The 22605-nt window shown below is 37.7% G+C and overlaps 2 protein-coding genes and 1 long non-coding RNA gene across 3 annotated transcripts in view; 2 read left to right on the top strand and 1 right to left on the bottom strand.

The window, feature by feature from the left end:
- LOC113470791 overlaps positions 1-8780 on the bottom strand; it is a 49505-nt gene extending 40725 nt beyond the window's left edge. The window contains exon 1 of the long non-coding RNA XR_003393721.1: positions 8452-8780. This is a non-coding gene — a long non-coding RNA (uncharacterized LOC113470791). The remainder of the gene's footprint in view (positions 1-8451) is intronic.
- Positions 1-17926, top strand: part of LOC108253506 (amyloid-beta-like protein) — a gene marked incomplete in the record, with an annotated part of 68697 nt that extends 50771 nt beyond the window's left edge. Inside the window, 2 exon segments of the mRNA XM_017447603.2 lie at positions 15943-16331; positions 16810-17926. Coding sequence (XP_017303092.1) covers positions 15943-16331; positions 16810-16920 — 500 coding nt within the window.
- On the top strand, positions 17477-20400 carry LOC103517666 (amyloid-beta-like protein). Its single transcript, XM_026829436.1, has 5 exons — positions 17477-17519; positions 18197-18435; positions 18858-19112; positions 19477-19667; positions 20226-20400. Exons 1-5 carry the CDS (start codon positions 17477-17479, stop codon positions 20398-20400), a joined length of 903 nt encoding a protein of 300 aa, XP_026685237.1.
- The last annotated feature ends 2205 nt before the right edge of the window (positions 20401-22605 follow it).

Genomic DNA, 22605 nt, shown 5'->3' with positions numbered 1-22605 from the left:
TAAAAAAAAAAAAATGAAGTATTTACGAAAAAAAAAAAAAAAAAAATTATGACTATAGCTCTCAATATGTACCTATATCTACATACTCTTTATTACTAATATGACTATAATTCTAACTATGTACGTACTATGTGTGTAAGTTCAGAATAATTATGTAACTAAGGAATCTAAGGGGCGCCCTGGGCAGGACTGCGGAGCGACAAATTTTGAAAAGAGTTTCCAGATAAAGATACCTATACCAGAATGTCTAACATCGTGGAGGTGTTTTCAAGAAACTAATGAAGAGGAGTTCGGGGGAGGAATCATAATAATAATAATAAGTTAAGTGCGCATGATTAAGGTCGGGACACACATAGCCCCCGTGAAGATACGGCCAATTGTTGAAAGAAAGAAAAATCTTCTTCTCGCGCCCATTTGAAAAGGGATACATAGGTATCAAGCTATCAAGAGATGGCAAATTCATACTTTTGACTTGGACTCGAACCACCAACCTCCAGATTCCGAAGATGCAAGTTACTTGACTCGTGGTAATAATGCTACTGATCAATACTTTGGATATGTGAGGATTGTGAAGGCAAGAAGCCTATTTTTTAAACTATATTTTTCTTCTTGGCATGCTTATTTGTCGCGCACGGCATGTTGATCATGCCAGGACTCTAAATTCAACACAGTGCTGCCCACGCGTGTCCTTTACACTCCGGAGTCCTTAGTTCAATTCCCTATGGAGTCAACTCAGTAAGCCATATATGCCTTAATACTTTACAGGGTCTAGCGAGCAACCTTGGTTCCTGAGTGGGTATTAGGTACTGTATTAACGGTGTGTAAAGAGTGAGTGAGTTATGAAAAAGAACTACTCTTTTCAGTGAACTACTCACTACTTAGTCAATGAGTCACATCCTAAAACACGTAACTCACTATTCAACTCCCAAAATGAGCCACAAAATGTTCTCTTGTCTACACAGTAAATCAATTCCTTTAAAATATGAAGAAAAAAAAACTGAAAATTCAAGTCTAAATTAAACATTTCCCTCCTTCCTATCTGCCTTTTGCATGTTGGATAAAAATGTGCACAAGGTTCGAATGGCGCACCCTGTATAACCTCAACGTATGCTATATTATGCCTACTTACACATCTCCCCCCCCCTCCCCCTTTCTCTCTCTCTCTCTCTCTCTCTTCTCTTCTCTCTCTCTCTTCCACTTACTTATTTTTTTCTTAGGGGTTATGTCAAAGAGTACAGAGAGCATACAATCAATACTCATATACATAATTTATATAGGGTGGGAGGGTAGAATTTTTCTCTCTCTCCTTTTTTTTCAAGAGGTCTGATGGAGGAAACTGGAACTACTGGGGTCTTATCGTCTCGAAATCGAAGAAAAGACAGGATAGGAGAAAGCCATTTAGAATGAAGATCACTCCGGGCTGGAATCGAACCCGGGACCTAGCGCTTATAAGGCAGGCGTGCTATCGTCCAATCTGACTAGGCTGGCTGCAATGCAGACCTTAAATAAAAGAAAGTCTCATATTAGAATAGAATGGAATATACCTTGTTTATTTTACCAGAATGAGACTGAAAAGTCCCTTTACTCCCGCAGTCTAAACAAGGTTTTATAATTTATATATTTCATAGGTAAAGTTTACAGATAAGTTTAAAAACCTTGCTTAACTTCAAAAAAAAAAAAAACATTAATCACCCCAAAATCAGCCTTTTTCTAAGGGGAGAAATAGGTATGTTAGTAGGAAGTAGGAAGAGAAGGAAGGAGAGAAGAGGTATGTTTTTTGTGGGAAGAGAAGGGAAGGAAAGGAGAGGGATTTTTCCCTTCCTCCCTCCAATTATCCCCCCTTCTCTCTCACATTAGTTGAGTAGGTATTACTTAGGTATGTTATGTATTTTAACCCGGACAACGTTAGGAACTTCAAGTCTGGCACGCTAATATTTGAACACCCGGTATACAGTTCTCATACACATGAACCTCTCCATAAAGTACTAAAACAAATTTCACCCGGCCATTCCATATAAGACCATCAATACTGGTGCACCTTGACTTGTGAGACACCCTGTTTGACCCTGCGCGGGGTTCACATGAGGGATCTTTTAAATAGCAATTAAAAAATTATACAAGACGCTCTGAAGAGATTTACAGGGTGGTCCAACCTGCTCAGTTCCTAAACGGTAGGAAAGGAAAAGTAGGCAAGAAATTTTGAATTGAAGGCTCGGTAACTTTGTGAAGGTCCATTCTAACTATTGGGTTGTATGCGAAAACGAATACTATATCACTTTTGTTAAAGGGTAAGTTAAAGGCCTCTTGTGTTATTCGGATAAAGTGTCTCAAATTGCCCACCCCACCTACTTAGTTACCTACCTCACTCACTCACCCTACCTATTTACTTAAGGAAACTCACTCTACTCACCTATTTACCTACGAATATAGCTATTTATAAACACAGTTACTCAAGTACCTACCTACCTACTTAGCTCGAAAAAAAGTATGCCAATATAATTCAAATTGACCAAGGCGGGGAAACCGACATGCGTTTATGGAACATGAAAATGACCAAGGCATGAAAGCCGAGGCGAGGGTCATAAAATTATAAATTTCGCCCATAAAAAGGAACCATAAACTCTAATTTGAATTTTTCGGGGTCGTGAAATAATTTGGAAATATCATGGAAAACAAAAAGAGAAACAAAATTTAGGTACCTACTTTTTTCCTCCTGCTCCTGCTCCTCCTCTTCCTCCTCCTCTCCTTCCTTTTCTACTTCTACTCTTTTTCATCCTTCCTTTTCTACTTCCTCCTCCTCTCCTTCCTTTTCTACTTCTACTCTTTTTCACTCCTCTTTCCTACTGTTACTTACTTGTCTCTTTACTTTTCCCTCCTTCTTAAAGATTTTTCCTCTTTGTCTTACTGCTCTTTCTCCTCCTTCTTCTACCTACCTCTTTCTTTCCTAATCTTTCCTTTTCCCTTCCCTCTCCTCTTCACCCTTTCTTCTTTCTCCTCCACCTTTGTCCCCTCTTTTCCTTACTTTCTCTCCTGTTTCTATTTAGGTCTCTTCTTTTTCATTCTCCGAACCTCAGCTCTGCCATCGATCACAACCTAAATACTGATACGATACCTATCATTTCCTGTTGTTGCTTCCCTCCCCTGGTAAGCTTTTATGAAGATGTAAACTTAAATTCAAACAAAGGGAAGATCTGATGTCTGGGGAACTTCCCACTTGAAGTTTTAGAAACCCCCTGTGATTTGATATAGGGGCTGATTTTTCAAGAGGTTTGATAGAGGGAACTATATGCAACTCCAAAAGTCTCGCCGCGTCGTCCCGAAAGCGAAGAGATAAGGAAGACAGGATAGGTGAAAGCTTGTAGCACACTTTTCGCGCGGGATGACGGATCAGTACCTAGGCTTAAGCCCTTATCACACCCGGCGTAGGTGAAAGCTACGAGTAGTTGTTCCAAGAACAAACCTTATCTACTTACTGTTTCTATTTTGGTCTCTCCTTTTTCATTCTCCAAACCTCAGCTCTGCCATCGATCACAACCTACATAAATACTGATACGATACCTATCATTTCCTGTTGTTGCTTCCCTCCCTGGTAAGCTTTTATGAAGATGTAAACTTAAATTCAAACAAAGGGAAGATCTGATGTCTGGGGCACTTCCCACTTGAAGTTTTAGAAAACCCCCTGTGATTTGATATAAAGTGTGCCGCGGTAGCAACAACTTTGAGAAGCACTGCTGTAGAGTGTAGAGCTTTTTCCTAAGCAAGTTTAACAGTAAAGTTCGCTTAACCACCAGTCATCTGATGGATTAAATTTGGGAAACAGCTTCTTCTTCTTCTTTTACTCCGACTTTTCCCGCTCAAGCAGGGCCGACGTTTTTAGTCAGTCTCTTCCAAGTCGCTCGGTCTTGTGCCTCTTCTGCTGACACACCCTTGTCTCGCATATCCTCAATGACACAATTTCTCCACGTTTTCTTTGGTCTTCCCACGGCTCTGGATCCACTCACTTCCAAGTTCCTCACTCTCTTTCCGATGTAGTCCTCCTCTCTTCCCTCCACATGTCCAAACCACTGTAGTCTCCTTTCTTGCATCTTCTTTTACCAGCAACCTATAAGTATTCCAATCGACACCGACTGCAACCTAAAGTAAGACAACATACACATGGAAACAACACCGACTACGCCACAAAAACTACACAACAAGGAAACTACACATACATACTGCAATACTAAACACACAACTACACAAATACTACATTACTACATACATCAGGAGTTTCCCGGTTGTCATTAGGGAATAAGAGTAAAAGTTCTCCCGAAATCAAACTGCGGGCACAACCGAGTCATCGGTTAGAGAAGGTGAAGTATGGAGTGTACGAGTTGAATATTGAACCAATGAAGTGAGTTTTAAGTTTTAGATCGAAGATTTTTCCTTTGTTGTGTTGCTTATTACAAGTTGTTATAATGTTTGAGAAAGTACTCGACTACCACGCTTTTCAACCAGGGCCTCAATTCGGAAAAAAAAGTCTGTACTTTTTTTAATCGCCTCACCACAACACCTCAAACTTTTCCCTCTTCTTCCCCCTCCTCCTCATTCTCCTCTTCCTCTTCTTCCTCCTCCTCCTCCCTTTACTCTTTCCTTTTTCTCCTAACCCCTTCCTCTTCTTATTCTCCTCCTCTAACTCTCCTCCTTTGGACTTTCCTTTTTCTCTTTCTCTTCCTCTTCTCCTTTACCCCTTCTTTTTTCTCCTTTCCTCTTCTTCTTCCTCCTCCTTTACCCTTACCTTTTTTCCTCTAACTCTCCTCCTTTGGACTTTCCTTTTTCTCTTTCTCTTCCTCTTCTCCTTTACCCCTTCTTTTTTCTCCTTTCCTCTTCTTCCTCCTCCTCCTCCCTTTACTCTCTCCTTTTTCTCCTAACCCCTTCCTCTTCTTCCTTCTTCCGAGAGAACAGAAAAGGAGGGGTTCCTTTCCTCCTCCCCTCTCTTACCTTCCCAAGCACTGTGTAATTTACTCCCGACCCTTTGGCAAACTTTTCCGAGTGAGTCCATTCATCGTCAGCAAAAAAAGAAAGCATATAATGAATAGGGAGGGATGGTGGGGGGCTACTAGGTACTTTTTTTTTAACCTGAATGCATCTTTCAATTCAAAAAGGCACAAAAAAAAAAAATGTACCTCAGTAGGTACCTACCGGCAAGATTGAACTAGAATTCCAAAGTAAATACCTCCCTATATCTGGAAAATTTTGAATAAGAGTTTATTTGACCTCTTTTAAAGTCAATGTGTACCGTCCCAAATATATTGTGCATATGCATATGAGTGTACATGTACATATTATTTGAACTCAAACTGGCTTCTTTCAAAAATAGGACTATAATTTATGCACAAATATGCACTTGGACTTCCCTCGATATAAAATCTATAAACCCAAACTGACTTCTTCATACAATTGGACTATAAAGCCAGCACGAGTACTTAGTTCACTGGTTACCAATCATTATTGCAAGAGGAAGGAAGGAAATTATGCAACTCTCAATGTTTAAGCATAGAGAGCATCGACTAACACAGACGATAGATAATGGCCCAGCTATACACGAGTGAGAAAAAATTGGGCCAGATTCTGGACAAAAAAATCGGGCCATATTCTCAGAGACACTTTATTTCATTATCAACAATATTTCCATTGAAAACAGGAAAAAGCAACTCTCAATGTTTAAGCATAGAGAGCATCGACTAACACAGACGATAGATAATGGCCCAGCTATACTCGAGTGAGAAAAAATTGGGCCAGATTCTGGACAAAAAAATCGGGCCATATTCTCTTTGACACTTTTTCATTATCAACAATATTTCCATTGAAAACAGGAAAAACAAGGACGTTAAAGCCTTGAAGTAAATACGAAAGCGGTGCCCAGCTAGGTGCATTTTTTTTTTTCAAGGTTATCTGGAAGACAACAACATCAACTCTTAGCTGGTACCAAAAACAATTGGAAATATTTTTAAAACATTTATAGATGTCAGAGAAAAGAAATGGAAATTTGGAAATGCAAACTGTTCCAAATTTTTGCACTCGACTGTAGATACCTACTTACATAGATAATAAACCGGCAAAAAAAACTCATAACTATTAGACTATGAAATTTGCAATGCTAAAACAACTAATATTTTCGCATAACATCAATGAGTGAGAGCAGAGAGAGAGAGAGAGGAGAGCAGAGAGAGATAGAAGCGGGATGCATGCAAATTGCAATTTCAATATTACTTCTCTTTTTCTTTTTCTCTCTCTTGTAATAATGCATTAGTTTTAATTAATCAATAACTTTATAGGTACCTACAGGGTGAACATAAAAGACGACGAAAGATAAAGTAAGCGCCTATAAGTTTTTTTTCTTCGTCTTCTTCTTCTTTTTCTTCAAGATGAGTGTTCCATCGCCGTTTTTATTTCGTAGCATTGAAACAACTGCTACACTAGACTCACGTGGTCTGTGTCGTAGCATGGCCGTTGTATGCCTCTCATTAGATGGGGCGATAAGACCAAGACTATAGACTATAGAGTTCCTATTTCACAGGGAGATAGCTTTCAAGATAGAAATTATAGAGAATAGGATAGGTAAGGCTAGCCACTCACTATCATTTATCAAATAGGCCTGTCAGGTCTACCTGATAGTGTGTATGCTCATCAGATATCAGGTAGACCTGACGGACGGACCTTTTCAGCCGCATCTGCCCGATAGTGTGTGTGCTCATCAGGTAGGTATCAGGTAGACCTGACAGACGGACCTGATCAGGTGTAGGTACCTGTCAGGTGTACCTGTTAGTGAGTGGTCGGCCTAAGATTTAATTCATAGAGTTCTCTGCGGTGGGAGGCTCTGCGATTAATTTGGTTTCTAGATAGAGAGGTCCCACCTATTATTTTCTATTAATACAGAAGTCCATTACCTACTGTTTTTTTTTTTACTGTTCTTATATTAATTCTCGTAATAAACCTGTAAGTACTAGTATTACAGCTCCGTTACTATGAGTACATATTACTCGTGTACTTGGACTCTTGGACAGTTAATTCGGTGGTGTAGTGGTCAAGACGCCCGCCTGATAAACTGAAGGGCGAGGATTCAATCCCAGCTGGAGTATGGAATTTCATCCTTAGTACCTATAATTTGAAAATTTGACCACGACAACAGTAATAGCCTACGACTAGGGCAAAGGGACATTCAAACTTGGAAACTACCGAAGTAATTGAAGTTTAAACGACAAGCTTAGTTAGGTTGGAGGGTAGCCCATCTATTTAACATAGTAAGCGCTAGGTCGCGGGTTCGATTCCCGGCCGGAACGAACTTTAGTGACCAGAAAACGTTCGTTCTCGAAACGGCTTGCTTTCTCCTATCCTGTCCTCTATCGCTCTTCGCTTTACGATAACACCTCCGTTGTTACCGATTCCCTTTATCAAATCTCTTGAAAAAATCTTTCAATCCAGGAATTTTCTCCTATCCTGTCTTCCGATTTCGGGAAGATAAGGAAGAACTCCCGGACCTCCGTTGTTACAGCTCCCTCTATCAAACCTTTTGAACAATTAAAGGAAAAAAAATCTGGTGTGAACATCACACGACTTTCCTCATCCTATTGAATGATGCTTATTTTGGGTGTTCTTGTTCTTATAGTCAAACTTTTACAATATCTTTAACCGTTTAGTCGGTATAGCTGAAAACCGCCAAAAAACGGTCGAAATCCGTCCAAAAGCGGTCAAAATATCACCAAGCGCAGCACCTATCTCAACTAAACGTTTTCTGTTGCATCCTTGTCACATTTGACATCTACATACAAAATTTCAAGTCTCTAGCAGCTCTAGCTCTTACCGTTCTCGAGATATTTTGTTTACAGACAGACACACACACGGACCAATGGCTGCATGAAACTTTGGATTTAGGCTCTAAGGACCTCACAACGTGTTTTGGCAATAAAAACTGACCATCGAAAATTTGACCCGATTACATTACTTTCTACTTTCCTTCCTATAGGATAAGGAAAGTAAAAAAGCAACAAATCTCAGATATTACGAGTAGACTAATTTCAGTGTGAACATTAAAACGGTTGTTCCCAGGATTCATTTGGAAAGGATTTATTTTATCATAAAATCTGGGAGTAGAGGGCATAAAAGTTTAACGTTCAAGAAACAGAAAGGAACCAAATGAAAAAAATATTGCAGAAGGAAAAAATTCCATGTAGTTTCCATTCATGTTAAGTAAACAAATTTCATCCCTAGAAGGGAGGGGTGGACGTCATTCCCGGGTCGTAAGGTAAAATCTTCAATAGAAAGCACCTGAGAAGTTTTTATCTTTTTTTTTATGATTAGGATTTTTAAACCCCCCTTTGCAAGTTGAAGGAATTTGTGTTTTCCAAAAAAAATGCAACGAGGTAGAGTCCAAACTAAGAAATTCCTGGCCAGGGGTAAACCATTTCTTACCTTGTATAAAATATGGGAAATAAGGTAATCCAATCCAAAAGTTCAGAGTTGAAACTTTTTTAAAAAATTTGTCTGCCAAGCAATCAGCAACAGGGCATTTTCACTTCACAATCACCAAACTTGATGTACACACACGCAGTAAATAAACGGTAAACTATACAAAACCTACGCTAAGTGAGCTCCAAACACTACAAAGAACCGATTAAAAGGATCTAAATGTAATTAAATTTATTAATTAAACAGGGATTTGTAAAGTAAAACACTTTTAATTTTTAATGGAAATAAAAAACACACGGAACTCGGGAAAAAGTAATCACGGAGAAGCCATATTGAACTCTACCTGCAAACTGAGCTGTGATTGGTTACCTTTCTATTTTCTTTTTCTTTCCCAGGAGGTAAAATCATTTTTTTTTTTTTTTTTTTTTACTGTTCCTATATTAATTCTCGTAATAATCCTGTACTAGTATTACTTACAGCTCCGTTACTATGAGTATATTACTCGTGTACTTGGACAGTTAGTTCGGTGGTGTAGTGGTCAAGACGCCCGCCTGGTAAACTTAAGGGCGAGGATTCAATCCCAGCTGGAGTATGGAATTTCATCCTTAATATAAGTAGGTACCTATAATTTGAGAATTTGACCACGACAACTGTAATAGCCTACTGCTGGAGCAAAGGGACATTCAAACTTGGAAACTACCGAAGTAATTGAAGTTTAAACGACAAGCTTAGTTAGGTTGGAAGGTAGCCCATCTATCTAGTAAGCGCTTTAAGTCCAGGACAACAGCAGGTTAGTAAGCGCTAGGTCGCGGGTTCGATTCCCGCCCGGAACGAACTTTATCCTAACCAGAAAACGTTCGTTCTCGAAACAGCTTGCTTTCTCCTATCCTGTCCTCTATCGCTCTTCGCTTTACGATAACACCTCCGTTGTTACGATTCCCTTTATCAAATCTATCTACTTGGAAAAAAAGTTCGCCCCCGGGCGGGAATCGACACCGCGGCGCGCTACCCTCCAAGCTACTATGAGGCCGCAAAGATTGGATTGTTCTCTCATCAACTTAGCATTGTAAAACCCTTCCATAGAATCATAGAAAGCTAAATCACAATTCTGTTTTGCTCATTTCAAAATTTAAGTACCTATCTAATATTCTTTTGCTTATTTCCACTCAAAAGGAAAGCAATTTCCCAATTCATATTTGAACAAAGGCCGACAGGATTGTTATGGCTAAGCGTGTCACAGGGACATAAATAAAGCCTCAATTTTTTTCCCTTTTAGTTCTGGACGCAGGCGAATTCAGTCCGGTGGCCAGAAATGAAGCCTCAATCATATAACATTTCCCAATACCTTCAGGGCACAGGCGAATTGAGTCCTAAGTCCAAGAAATAGGCCCAACCGAGTCATCGGTTAGAGAAGGTGAAGTATGGAGTGTACGAGTTGAATATTGAACCAATGAAGTGAGTTTTAAGTTTTAGATCGACGATTTTTCCTTTGCCGTATTGCTTATTACAAGTTGTTACAATGTTTGAGAAAGTACTCGACTACCACGCTTTTCAACCAGGGCCTCAACTCGGAAAAAAGTCTGTACTTTTTTAACCGCCTCACCACAACACCTCAAACTTTCCCCTCTTCTTCCCCCTCCTCCTCATTCTCCCCTTCCTCTTCTCTTTCATACGAATGTCACTCCTACATAATAGTCTATATCTGACACTATTTTAGTCTTGCACTTGTGGCTGTATGCCCCTTAAACCCATAAAATACACGAAACCTTGTTTAGACTGCTGGAGTGAAGGGACTTTTTAGTCCCATTCGAGCAGGATAAACAAGGTATATTCTATTCTATTTTAGAACTAGAAAATCGGCGCTATTTGACATCGGCCCTTTCAACATCGGCCCAAGGTTATTATAGTGCGACCCTCTCGAACCTGGCACCCAACTGGTCACTGACCCTCGCGAATTCGGGACCCAACCGGTAGCAAAAAAAGGTTTTGGGAACCAACTGGTTTCCTCCCGCTATAGTGTGGCAATTCTCCAAGTACCTACTTCGGAACTTGGGTAGGTACATTTTGAAATTGTTGTTTACCTAAGTAAAGATGTGCTTGGGTAGGTACCTACTTACCTACCTACCTAGGTATGCACCTAAAATAATTTATAAATAATGAGTAAGGACTCATTTAAGAGTTTGACACTGAAATAGTGAAATGAGAATTGATGGTTGAAATGATATTTGTAGAATTTGGAAAGAGAAAAAATCCAAAAAACCCATACCTACCTAAGTAATATCAATAATGAAAATAATAATGATGATAAATATAAAATAATTTATAAATAATGAGTAAGGACTCATTTAAGAGTTTGACACTGAAATAGTGAAATGAGAATTGATGGTTGCAATGATATTATTTTGTAGAATTTGGAAAGAGAAAAAAATCCAAAAAACCTATACTACCTACCTACTTAAGTAATATCAATAATGAAAATAATAATGATGATAAAAATAACAAATAATAATAATAAACTGGAAAGATAATCAAAGAAGGCCTCCAAACGAAACAACAAAACTCTGATTCCCTCTCAACCTTATAGATTAGAATTGGCCGATTCTCCATCCTCTCAAATAATTAGAGAAAGAATCATAGTAAATTAAAACATCCTTAAACAAGGTTACCTACTCAATGAAGCAGAGCTAAAAAAATAAAACATGAGTATAAAATGTTATACCGTGTGGTGTATTTGAGTGCCCTTTCGTTTACTGTGGTCCTGAGCTGGATTTATTCTCAAATAATAATTTACTTAATAATAGTGCTTATTTATACTGCTCGCATAGGACTGAAAAGTCCCTTTATTTCAGCAGTAGGCTACTACTATTATTGTGATCAAATTCTGAAATTATATTGAGGATAAAATTCCATACCTCGGCTGGGATTGAACCCACGCCCTCCTGTTTACCAGAGCGCCTTGTTTGACCACTACACCACCAAGGTAGATAAATTACTTAAACGAGGATAAAATTCTATGTCTCGGACGGGATTCTAACTAACACCCTTCTGTTTAATTGGACTGTACCTGACGTGTGTTATTTAACCACCGTTACTGGGACTTCACTTGACGGTCTTCTTTTTCTTCGCTTTTTCCCGTGTACAGACGGGATCGACGTTTTTCGTCAGCCTCTGAATCAGCCCTAGGGTGATTGCTTAGGGCTGACATTTGGTTTTGGCTACAGAGATTTCACGAGTGGATGCCCTTCGCACTCAACCTTTGCTATTTCTTTAGCAAGGGAAATTTCAGGTTGGTATCCTCCCTGTTTAAAGCCCCCCAGCCAGACTAAGCTGGTCTACTTCCTGTCTCCGGGCCAGGGCCAGACATATTGAGATTCATAAAAATTCAAAGGTTCAATGTGAAGTTGCATTGAAATTGAAGGACGAACGTACACACTAGCACACTACACACACTGCTTTGTGGAACAAGCCCCCTTTCTGATTCATCCAGGTAATGAAGGATCCAAGGGTCCAAAGTCTTTGAAGAATTCAGAAAAGGGAACTCATGCCCATTATGCCTCGTGGACTAGGGCCCCCCCACTCTGAGTCACAGAGTTAAAGGGTCGAACGTCTACATTGAAATTGAACTATTCAACTCAAGACCTATCTCCTGACTTATCAGAGAGTTGTAAGACATTCCTAGGGCAATTAATACCATTGTATTATTCCTGCCTCGCTTATTGATTATTTTCAATACACTCAGGTCTAGTTCCAGCAGGCTTTGTATAACATATCTATTAGAACAGTGCTACCCAAAAGGTATGGCTCTTGGATGACCGGTATATACATATTTATCGTATGGAGGTTTTATTTTTTAAAGGATATACATACATATAAAAACAGAACAAAGGAACATTGAACAAAAACAAAAGAAATAGGTAACACTTCTATCTAGTATCTATTTATAGAGGTAAACTTTGTAGCCAGGCAACAGCTTCTGGACTAAGGGCTATTTCAAGACTATGTACTTCAAGTTTAAGTGTGAACAGGCCCATAAGGCTATGTAGCCCTCAACATGAAAATTGCCGTATAAGTACTACAAGTTGCAGTCTAGATGTGAAATCCGCCTAAGAGTTCTAATATCCTCAATATTTCTCTATCATACCCATGCCCTAGTATGAGTATGTCCCTCATCAGATGGGCGATAAATGATAGTGATAAGAGAATACACTCAGTTTTGGTTTTAGCAGGCTGTGTATAACATAATACCTATTAGAACAGTGCTTTCCAAACTCGTAGCTCTCTAATGGCTAGGACCATGAGACTCATGTGGTCTGTGTCATAGCATACCCATCCTGTAGTAGGTATGTCCCTCATCAGATGGGCGATAAATGATAGTGATTAGAGAATACACTCGACATAATACCTATAAGAACAGTGCTTCCCAAACTCGTAGCTCTCTAAAGGCTAGGACCATTAGACTCATGTGGTCTGTGTCATAGCATACCTACCCATCCCTCATCAGATGGGTGATAGTGATAAGAGAATACACTCAGCTCTAGTTCCAGCCTACCCCACCTATCAAGCCACAAGACAACTTCCCTTGGTAGTGTTGTCCCCAAAACCCTCACCAGTAGGCAGTAGGTACCTACTTACCTAAGTACCTTTCCAAATTCAAAAAATTCCAAAGTCCATTGGTTATCTATAAAAAAAATAATAAAAAAATGTCCTAGCCATGAGTCACTATGTTTATTTACTTTTTTATGTAAGTATACTGTACCTAGTACGGAGGAACACCAGATGAGTCCGAGAATCCCAAATCCGGGTCCCAACTCAAAAAAAGTAAAAAGGTCATCCGAGTTGCGTCCCCGGTACCTGGGATTGAACCTATATACTTGAGACCATAAAGTAAATAAGTAACATACTGGTACACTTCTTTTTTCACTCATCAATATACATCAAGCCAGCTCCATCATCAAAAGCATAAGGCTTAACAATCTGCCTTGTCGACAAATATTCTCGGTTCGAGTCCCAGTTCAGTCACAAATTGGTAACGTCACGTAATTGGTAACATCATTTGCAACATCTTTACTAGGTACAAAGCTCTTTTTACTGCCACTTTTCTTCTTTCTGTCTGTTTTTCGTTCCTTAAATGAATTGTATCTATTTTCTGAGCATTATTTCGCTTCTAAAAGACATTTTATTACGAACTCTCTGAGAGCACTGTGTGTAATTGAAATTTATGTTTGGTAATAATGTTTGCTCGTATTCACAAGTTTTGTGCAATTTGTTTGTCTACGAGCGAGTTATAAGTCTTGGAACGAAACAGTTTATTATCCCATCGGGTTTTTGTACTTTGTTCTACATTTTCCAGTTTGGAAGTAAACCAGAGCACGATGCAATGAAATGTGAACAATTTACCATAGAGGAGCGGAGTAGGGGGTTAAATGAGTTGAGATATTAAATCATCATAAAATAGAGGAAAAAAGAAAATCCTCTCCCGCCCCCCCCTTTAATGCTATCGATTTAAAAACATTCATTTGCCCGAAAGTTCTATTGTGTACAACCTACTTCTCTCTCAACCTACACCTACTTGTAGTAGGTGTAGGTTGAGAGAGAAGTAGGTTTATTTGTTTAAATCTATTGTATGAAGGTTCATACATTTTTTGTATGTACCTTCTAGGTAGACGAGAAATTTTCCGTCGGTACGCGTGGCACAGCTTTTAAAAAATTCACTGTGTGTACTTTACTATACTATACATTTTTTGACAGCTGTCATTTGAAACGAAACGAGTTTGTCTGTTGAATACTGTGTCAGCTTTCCCTCTTCCCCCCTAACTTCTTGTCAACTTCATTTTCACTTCATGTCCCTTCATTTTCACTTCATGTCCCTTCATTTTCACTTCATGTTTCTTCATTTTCACTTCATGTCCCTTCATTTTCACTTCATGTCCCTTCATTTTTCTTCATTTTCACTTCATGTCTCTTCATTTTCACTTCATGTCCCTTCATTTCCACTTCATGTCCCTTCATTTTCACTTCATGTCCCCATTTTCACTTCATGTCTCTTTTAAATTTAATCTTTTCAATTTAATTTTAATGTGACATGTCTGTTTAAGTTGTATGCTGTGTCATATGGCAACCCAGACGCTGGGCAGCTCATCAATTAATTATTGATTGTTTCTCTCTGTCACTAGATTTCTCTCTTCATTTTACTTGATTTATTTTTCTCTACATTTTCAGATCTACCCCAAGCATGATATCACGAACATTGTCGAATCTAGCAACTACGTCAAGATTACCAACTGGTGCAAGGTGGGACACTCCAAGTGCAAACATACCGACTGGGTTAAACCATATCGATGTCTAGGTAAGATTCATACCGACTGCTTCAATCTATAACGATTGATTGATAACCACTAAAAATGAACTTTTCCTGATGTCTGAATTCTGAATGGTTATCCTTTGGATTATAGGCTGTATTTATGTTTACACATTGCCCACGGCATTATTTGCACAAAATATTAGTCAAGATATTCATTAAAAAAGTACCTAGAATAAATTGTTCTATCTAAATTCGACAAAAAATATTTTATAGAAAATTAAAGTATGTATAAGTACATTTCCTGTCGTTCATTTTTGCAGAAGGACCATTCCAAAGCGACGCCCTTTTGGTTCCCGAACACTGCGTTTTCGACCACATCCACAACCAAAGCAAGTGCTGGGAATATGAACGCTGGAACCAGACGGCTGCGCAGTCCTGTTTGGAAAGGGATCTATCCCTGCGCAGCTTCGCTATGTTGCTGCCCTGTGGAATTTCCCTGTTCGCCGGAGTCGAGTTTGTGTGCTGTCCAATGAAAGGTTAGTAATTGCTATCGGCTGTTCCCCAGTGGATACTTTTGTCACAGTTGACTTTGTTTGCTGCCATGAAAGTTCTATTCACTAACAGTTGAATTTTTTGTTATCCAATGACAACTTCCTCTGATAGACCCTTCTCTTCCAGGTCCTTGTTCACACAATGTTCCCACTTTTTCTTCGGCCTGCCTCTCGTTCTTCGTCCTTCTACTTGTATCTACCTTACTCTTTTCCCAACGTATTCTCCATCTCTTCTCATCACATGCCCGTACCACTGTAATCTTCTCTCTTGTATTTTCTTGGTCACTTCAGTCACTTTGATTTTGTTTCTTATCACTTCATTCCTTATTCTATCCATCCTTGTCACTATTCTTGTTAATATGATTAAGTGAAAATCTTGATTGAAGACTCGGTAACTTTGTGAAGGTCCATTCTAATTGTTGGGTTTAATTGCCCATTAACATGCCCAAACAAACGTTTTACCTATTAACAATAAGTAAAAAGTGAAGTATTCTTCAACCCAAGTGAAGAGCATAAGTCATTATTTGCTCTCAATTCATATGGAACTTCACAAAGTTACTGAGTCCTCCGTCAAGATGTAGTATGTATTCGTTTCAATACAACCCAACAGTAAGTAAAAGTCAACAACTTTTTTCCCCCCAGATAAAGAACGCGAACGTTTCCTCGAGAAGCAACGCAAGGAAGTTCACAAGCACGAGCGTGAAGAGCTACGAGAGGAGAAAGCTCGCGTCAAAGCAGCTGCTGAGGGGCGAACCTACGAGCCAACGGGCCCCAGCACCCCGATCCCGCCTGGAGTAGACGCTCACCCACCCTACTCTAGCCAGCGACACGACACGGTCCAGCCCGCGTACGCGATGTCACACGACCTGAGTATCGGCGAACCGTCTTACTTGCGGCATGAGGTCAGGCCCCGCGGGGACTCGAAGGGAGTCTACGTGACGGTGGTGTTCGCGGGATTGGCGGTGATGGCCGCCGTGTTTATTGCGATGACCGTCCTCAAACGACGCAGTGCTCGGTCCCCCCAGAACCTGGTAAGTTGTAACTCTTGTTTCATCACTTTTCTCTAATTATGTAATTAAAAGGAAAGGAAATTTCAATTGTGTTAAGCATATTTAAATGCTTGTCACAAAATATCGTTCCTCAATTATTACACCTAGATAAATTTTATGACTTGACTTGGACTTGAACCTCCAACCTCCAGATCTAAAGTCCAACGCGTTAACAACTGCACCACTGAGGTTGGTCTAATCATGTAGTTTTAAGAAAGTTTTTGCGACCAGGTTGCCCGTGGCGCTTCCCCACGGAAAATTGATCATAACTCCAGATCTTTTAATATTTCGACAAAATCTTCTCTTATTGTACATCTAGAACATACTGGGAAATATTCCTACCAAATTTCAGCTTTCCATGTGTTGGGGTTCTAGAGATAGAGCAACTACTCGTATTGTAGTTTTTGGATGTATTTTATTTTTACAAATCTCACAGTGCAATGTCTTCTTTTATTTCCAGGGATTCATTGAAGTAGATCAAGCAGCAACTCCGGAAGAGCGACATGTAGCTAATATGCAAATTAATGGATACGAAAATCCCACCTATAAATATTTCGAAATCAAAGAGTAAGCAAAATGAACACTTGTAGATCAAGGTTTTTAACTTTAGCTCCGTTGGTTTGATTTTTTACGCGTATAATGCAATACCTGTTTGTAATGATGGTCTCTGATTATAACCCATGTCAGCAAAAAGTATGGAAATTTCCAAACTATCAGCGTTTAATTGTAAAAAATAAAAGTAAAAATAAAAACCAACGAAGAAGTCACTTTAGTCCAGAAACATACATACTATTTACCTTGTTAATAAGAAGCTGAAGTTAGTTTGCGAAGAAATTCGCAATCTTATGAGAAAAAAGCATGAGCTTCATCACCAAAAGGTTTGAAAACTTTTCAAGTTTCATGGCCAAATTGAAACACAATAAAAAGAGGTTTTATGGTGCTAGAGACTGTTAGAAATACAGATATTTTCGGATTCGAAAATGTCATCTTCGAATATGTCAAAAAAATAAATTTTCGGATTATATGAAAAACGAATATATGGAATATACCCAAGAAATGTAAAAGCTTTGACGAATTGTCATTGGATTTTGAATTTTATCGTGAAAGCAACAGAAAAGAGGCAAAAGATGTGGGTGCAGAAGTCATCCTCAGAGGCCACAAAATGTCACTGCATGTATCATTTGGATCATAAGCTCATGCTGAATTTCTCAAACTTCTTGAAAGTCCATATCTACAAATTATATTAGATAATTATGTAATTAAATGAAATGACTTTCAATATCTCTGTCCAGTGTTGGTACATTTTATTTCATGTCTGTCTATCTAGCGACCTGACAATGATGTCTAAGTTATCGTGTTTGATAAAGCTAAAAATTAAATTATTTAAAAACAGGCCGAGAAAAAGCAAAAGAAATAGTTACAATTTCTTTTTTTAATATTTACCTAATTATATACCTTCATTTTCTGTACATATTCGTATATTATCTATGTATCCTGAAATTACTTAAGATAATTATATTTTAAAAAAGATCCGGTTTGTTATTATAAATTATGATCCTTTTTTAATGATGACGCGACGATGGAAAGTAGAGATTTGTGAAGAGGATATAGTAAAAACAATAGTATACATTCACTAAAAACCAACTTGGGTTTTTACAAGTTGAATATACGTAGATGTTTGTTAGTTTTCTAAAAAAGATAAAGTAAGTAGTCAAACAGATTTATTTCTATAATCTGAATTTTCCGCCCATTTAATTTTATTCTATGTACAGGTCATTTTAGATCTTTTAAGAAGGCTCTCTTTTTATTTCTAGAAGTTACGCAAAAATTTCTTCTTTTTATTCCAGACGACGATGATACAGACGATTCCAGCTACGATAGTTACGAGAACATCGTGAGTCCCTCATCCGGTCCTGCATCTTCTACCACCACTCCCACTTCCACAGCCACCACCAAGTCCCACGCCACCACCAGAGTGCCCACCCCGGATCCTTACTTCACTCATTTTGAACCCAAGGATGAACATCATGCGTTCAAGGAGGCACTGCAACGATTGGAAGAAATGCATCGGGAGAAAGTTACCAAGGTAAGAATAACAGTAAAAAATATATATTTATATATTTTTTACCTATAGTATATCGAAACAATCTCAGAATCTGATTTCCAGGCATTGTAGACAAACTGTAAACAAAATCGAAAATCGTCAAATATGGAGTGGATAAAATTCTACGCCTTGGTCCAGTCTGTCCAAAAAAACATCCTATAACAAGTAAAGGCAAAAAAAAGGTGCAAACCTTTCAAAATAAATAATCTAATTTATTATAAATCGACGTAAATTGTTGAGTTCATTTTTCTACTCAGATATTGTTTTTCCCACACTTTCCCACCCACCCACACTAATATATTGTTTTTCACCCCCAACTATTACCACAGTTTTAAGTTGAACTTATAACATATCAAGTTGAACTTAGCTAAACATTCAATTCAATTCAAATTTTTCATTCTCAGGTGATGAAGGATTGGTCGGATCTCGAAGAAAGATACCAGGACATGCGCTCCAAATCCCCGGGAGTGGCCGAAGATTTCAAGCAGAAGATGACCTTGAGATTCCAGCAAACAGTCCAATCTCTGGAAGAAGAGGGAAACGCTGAGAAACATCAGCTGATTGTGATGCACCAGCAGAGAGTGGCAGCACGGATCAATCAGCACAAGAAGGACGCTATGAATTGCTATATTGAAGCTCTCAACGATGTTTCTCTAAATGTAAGTGATTTTGATTGTATTTTTTCATTACTCCTATCACCAGCTTCGTAACCTCTATTGTAGGTATAGCGATTATTTTTATAATTAGTTACACAAATATGTTGTAAAGTTTGCTAATTTTTCACTCTCAAATATTTAATAAATTAATTTTGATTTGATACCACAAGGAACAATTATCGCGGCTTATAACGATCTAAATGAAGTACTGTTTAGTTGGGGATTTGTACTAAATTAACGCGTATTTTTCTTGTGGAATCTGAAGCGCGTGTACATTAACGAAGACTCGGTAACTTTGTAAAGCTCAATATAAACATACATAGACTTGTACGATTTAATTTTCTCTATCTCTTCTCTCTTCCTACAGACCCACAAGGTACAGAAGTGTCTACAGAAGCTACTCCGCGCTCTTCACAAGGACAGACATCATACGATTGCTCACTATAAACATCTGCTGGCCACCAACCTGGACTTTGCCGTTAAGGAGAAACCAATGACTTTGGAACACCTGGTGGACATTGACCACACTATTAACCAATCTATGACCATGCTACAGAGGTAAGATAACTAAACTGGATCCACTTAAAAAATCGAAGTTTTTTCAATTCAATTTTATTTATTTGTACAGATATACAATGGTATGTGGTACAAGTTGGACTAAAAACTAAGTAAAAACTAACTCTAAATCTTGGAGTTCTAAAGTTCATCTTGGAATGACCTTGAAGGGGACATCTGGAAATTTTTTTAGAGGTCACCATTAAATGTGCCCAAAAAATTAAGAGAATCAGCGAAAAAATGACTTTTTTTTATCTACATTAGTTTTCGAGATATTTGAATGTCCGTTTTATTTTTGAACACCCTTTATTCTTTGTAATTAAAGTTTGGTTAAAATGTTCAATAAGCCGAAAATTTGTACAGACCTACTTATCAAGTGGACTTTGATGAAGGCTTGTTTTTCAATCCAAGAGAGTAGAACCAACTTACCTCAGTAGAACAGAGTCAAAACAAATGCCATTTAAATTTAATTGATCCCAAGGAAATCACCCTTGACAAATGGAGTGTATCTAAAGACATTCCAAACCACTTAACTCCTGATTATTTCCAATTATTTTTCAGACACCCTGCTTTGGCAGTGAAAATCTCCGAACTGATGCAAGACTACATGCAAGCATTGAGAAGTAAAGACGAGACCCCAGGCTCTCTACTCTCCCTGACCCGAGAGGCAGAGGAAGCAATACTGGACAAATACAAGGCACAAGTCATTGCTATGCAGGAAGGTAAGCAGTTCTGACCCAAACTGAACAATAATAATAGTGCTTGTTTATACTGCTCGCATAGGACTGAAAAGTCCCTTTATTTCAGCAGTAGGCTACTACATACTATTATTGTGGTCAAATTGTCAAATTATATCAGTAGGCTACTACATACTATTATTGTGGCCAAATTGTCAAATTATATTGAGGAAACTCGGCTGGGATTGAACCCACGCCCTCCTGTTTACAAGGCGAACGTCGTGACCACTACATCACCGAGGTCGTTTAGACAAGCGTGTTTTGTTTTGAACATTTTTAAATAATTCAGGACCTAAGCTGTCTGATTGTGTTTTTTGGTCAGGAGCTTGTTCAAGAATTTGGTCATGAGAAGTTTGAGAAACGAGCGTTATTTTTTTTACTCGTGTTTTATTTCTGTTCAAACCAAAGCTGACCAGACGAATTGTTCAGACAATATTCTGAATAATTCAGACAACAAAAAACGCCTTAGCTCTAATCTAGAGTGTACTCTTCTTCTTCTTTTTCTTCTTCTTCTTAGCCTTTTCTTACGTTTATGTTAAACAAAATACAAATTAAATTTTAAAAAATATCTTTGAAACACTATACTACTTCATAAATTTTTATTTGTAGATTTTTATTAAAATTATTTATATAAATGTATATTTTCTAATACTAATATAGGTACCTAGTTTATAATTATAATGTAATTATTATATAATCCTAAGTAAATTATGTTTTAAGTCTTTATATTATTTAATCACAATGGGTCATATTTGTGAAAATCAAAAAGTTGAACATATCAGAAATTTATTTTGTACATTATTTAGGAAGCTCAAGAGTCATCGCATCCCATGAGCATATCTGTCCAAGTGTTCCACATGTAAGATATAGGTGAACTTTATACTCTAAATCACCTAGCTCCTGTACAATCTAATTCAAATCATAACTACATCGATTTTTCATCCTAGCTTAGTTTATAAATATGACCCCTTCATTTGGATTAATAAATATTGATTTCAACTATGACATGCCCCTAAATCAAACTCAAATGGAGTGATTTGAACAAATGAGATTGCTTCAATTAATGTTGATGTCATATTAGAAGTGAACATTTATTGATTCCATCCTCTACACTACAGTATTCTTGTAAGATACGCAATACGCAGTATTGTTTTTGTCGCTAAAATGGTCTATTTTTGTCATGTTTATTTAAAGTAAGCTTTGAACAAAATATGTTCTTACCAAGTGTGTGTCCGTTTTCTCTTTAATATACGAATCTTTCATTGTACATCCCCTGTACAAATTTCCTGAGGCTTGAATGGTTAACTTGTGTTTCAGTCATTGGATCCCTTGAAAATTTCTCTTCTGGGCTTCTCAAGCTCACGTATATTTACCATTCTTTCTTCCCCACACCTTGAAATATTTAAACAGAGATTTGTCAAAGAGAATTTGTGCAATGGAGATACACTCTCATTTCTATTCTTCTTGTATTACTTTCTTAGTCATAGTTACGATTGCATATAGATAGCCGTTTTCAAAAACATGTATTATTCTTAGTCATATTTATCTCTTCTTGTGAGGAAACGATTGGTACGATCAAAATTATACTAAAAAAAAAAACAGAATCTTGAGAAAAATAAGACACACAAAAAAAAAGTTTTTTTTTTGTGGACAGCTAAAAATTCAATAACAAATTAGCTTGATTTTAATTTCAGTCTTTTGTAATAAAATACCTATATATGTATATTATTTCATTAGAATCAATCACTCACCCTAAATGGAAATTTCTTCATATTTTCCCAAATCAATTTTTTTGCATTTCGTACTCAATCTTTTTCTCACATTTCTCAGTTAACTGGCTTGTACAAAACATTTCAATAATACGATAAGCATACTTAATGTTACTATATTATTTTTTTTTTTTTCATTATAACCTTTGATCAAAAATTCTTCTTTCATTATATTATCCTTTCATTTTCTTTTGAACAATTCATTTTATTTATTCCATGAACATTAGGTGTTAGTGTTATATTTTTGTACTTATTCTTAACCCTTGTAAGTTGAACTCTACCTACTATTTTGTTTAAATAACAATTGTAAGATATTAACTTACAAGTGTTATCGCTTAAATATTTATATTTTCTACACTTTTGTTTGCTACCTATTGAAACACGCTTCTTGAATTTATAAAAACAATGCCCATCAACTGCTGATTTACAAAGAAT

This window comes from Diaphorina citri, unplaced genomic scaffold (genome assembly GCF_000475195.1).
Source record: "Diaphorina citri unplaced genomic scaffold, Diaci psyllid genome assembly version 1.1 scaffold56, whole genome shotgun sequence".
Classification (NCBI taxonomy): Eukaryota; Metazoa; Arthropoda; class Insecta; order Hemiptera; family Psyllidae; genus Diaphorina; species Diaphorina citri.
The sequence above is the reverse complement of the archived record's forward strand: the minus strand, read 5'-3'. Positions and strand labels throughout refer to the sequence as shown.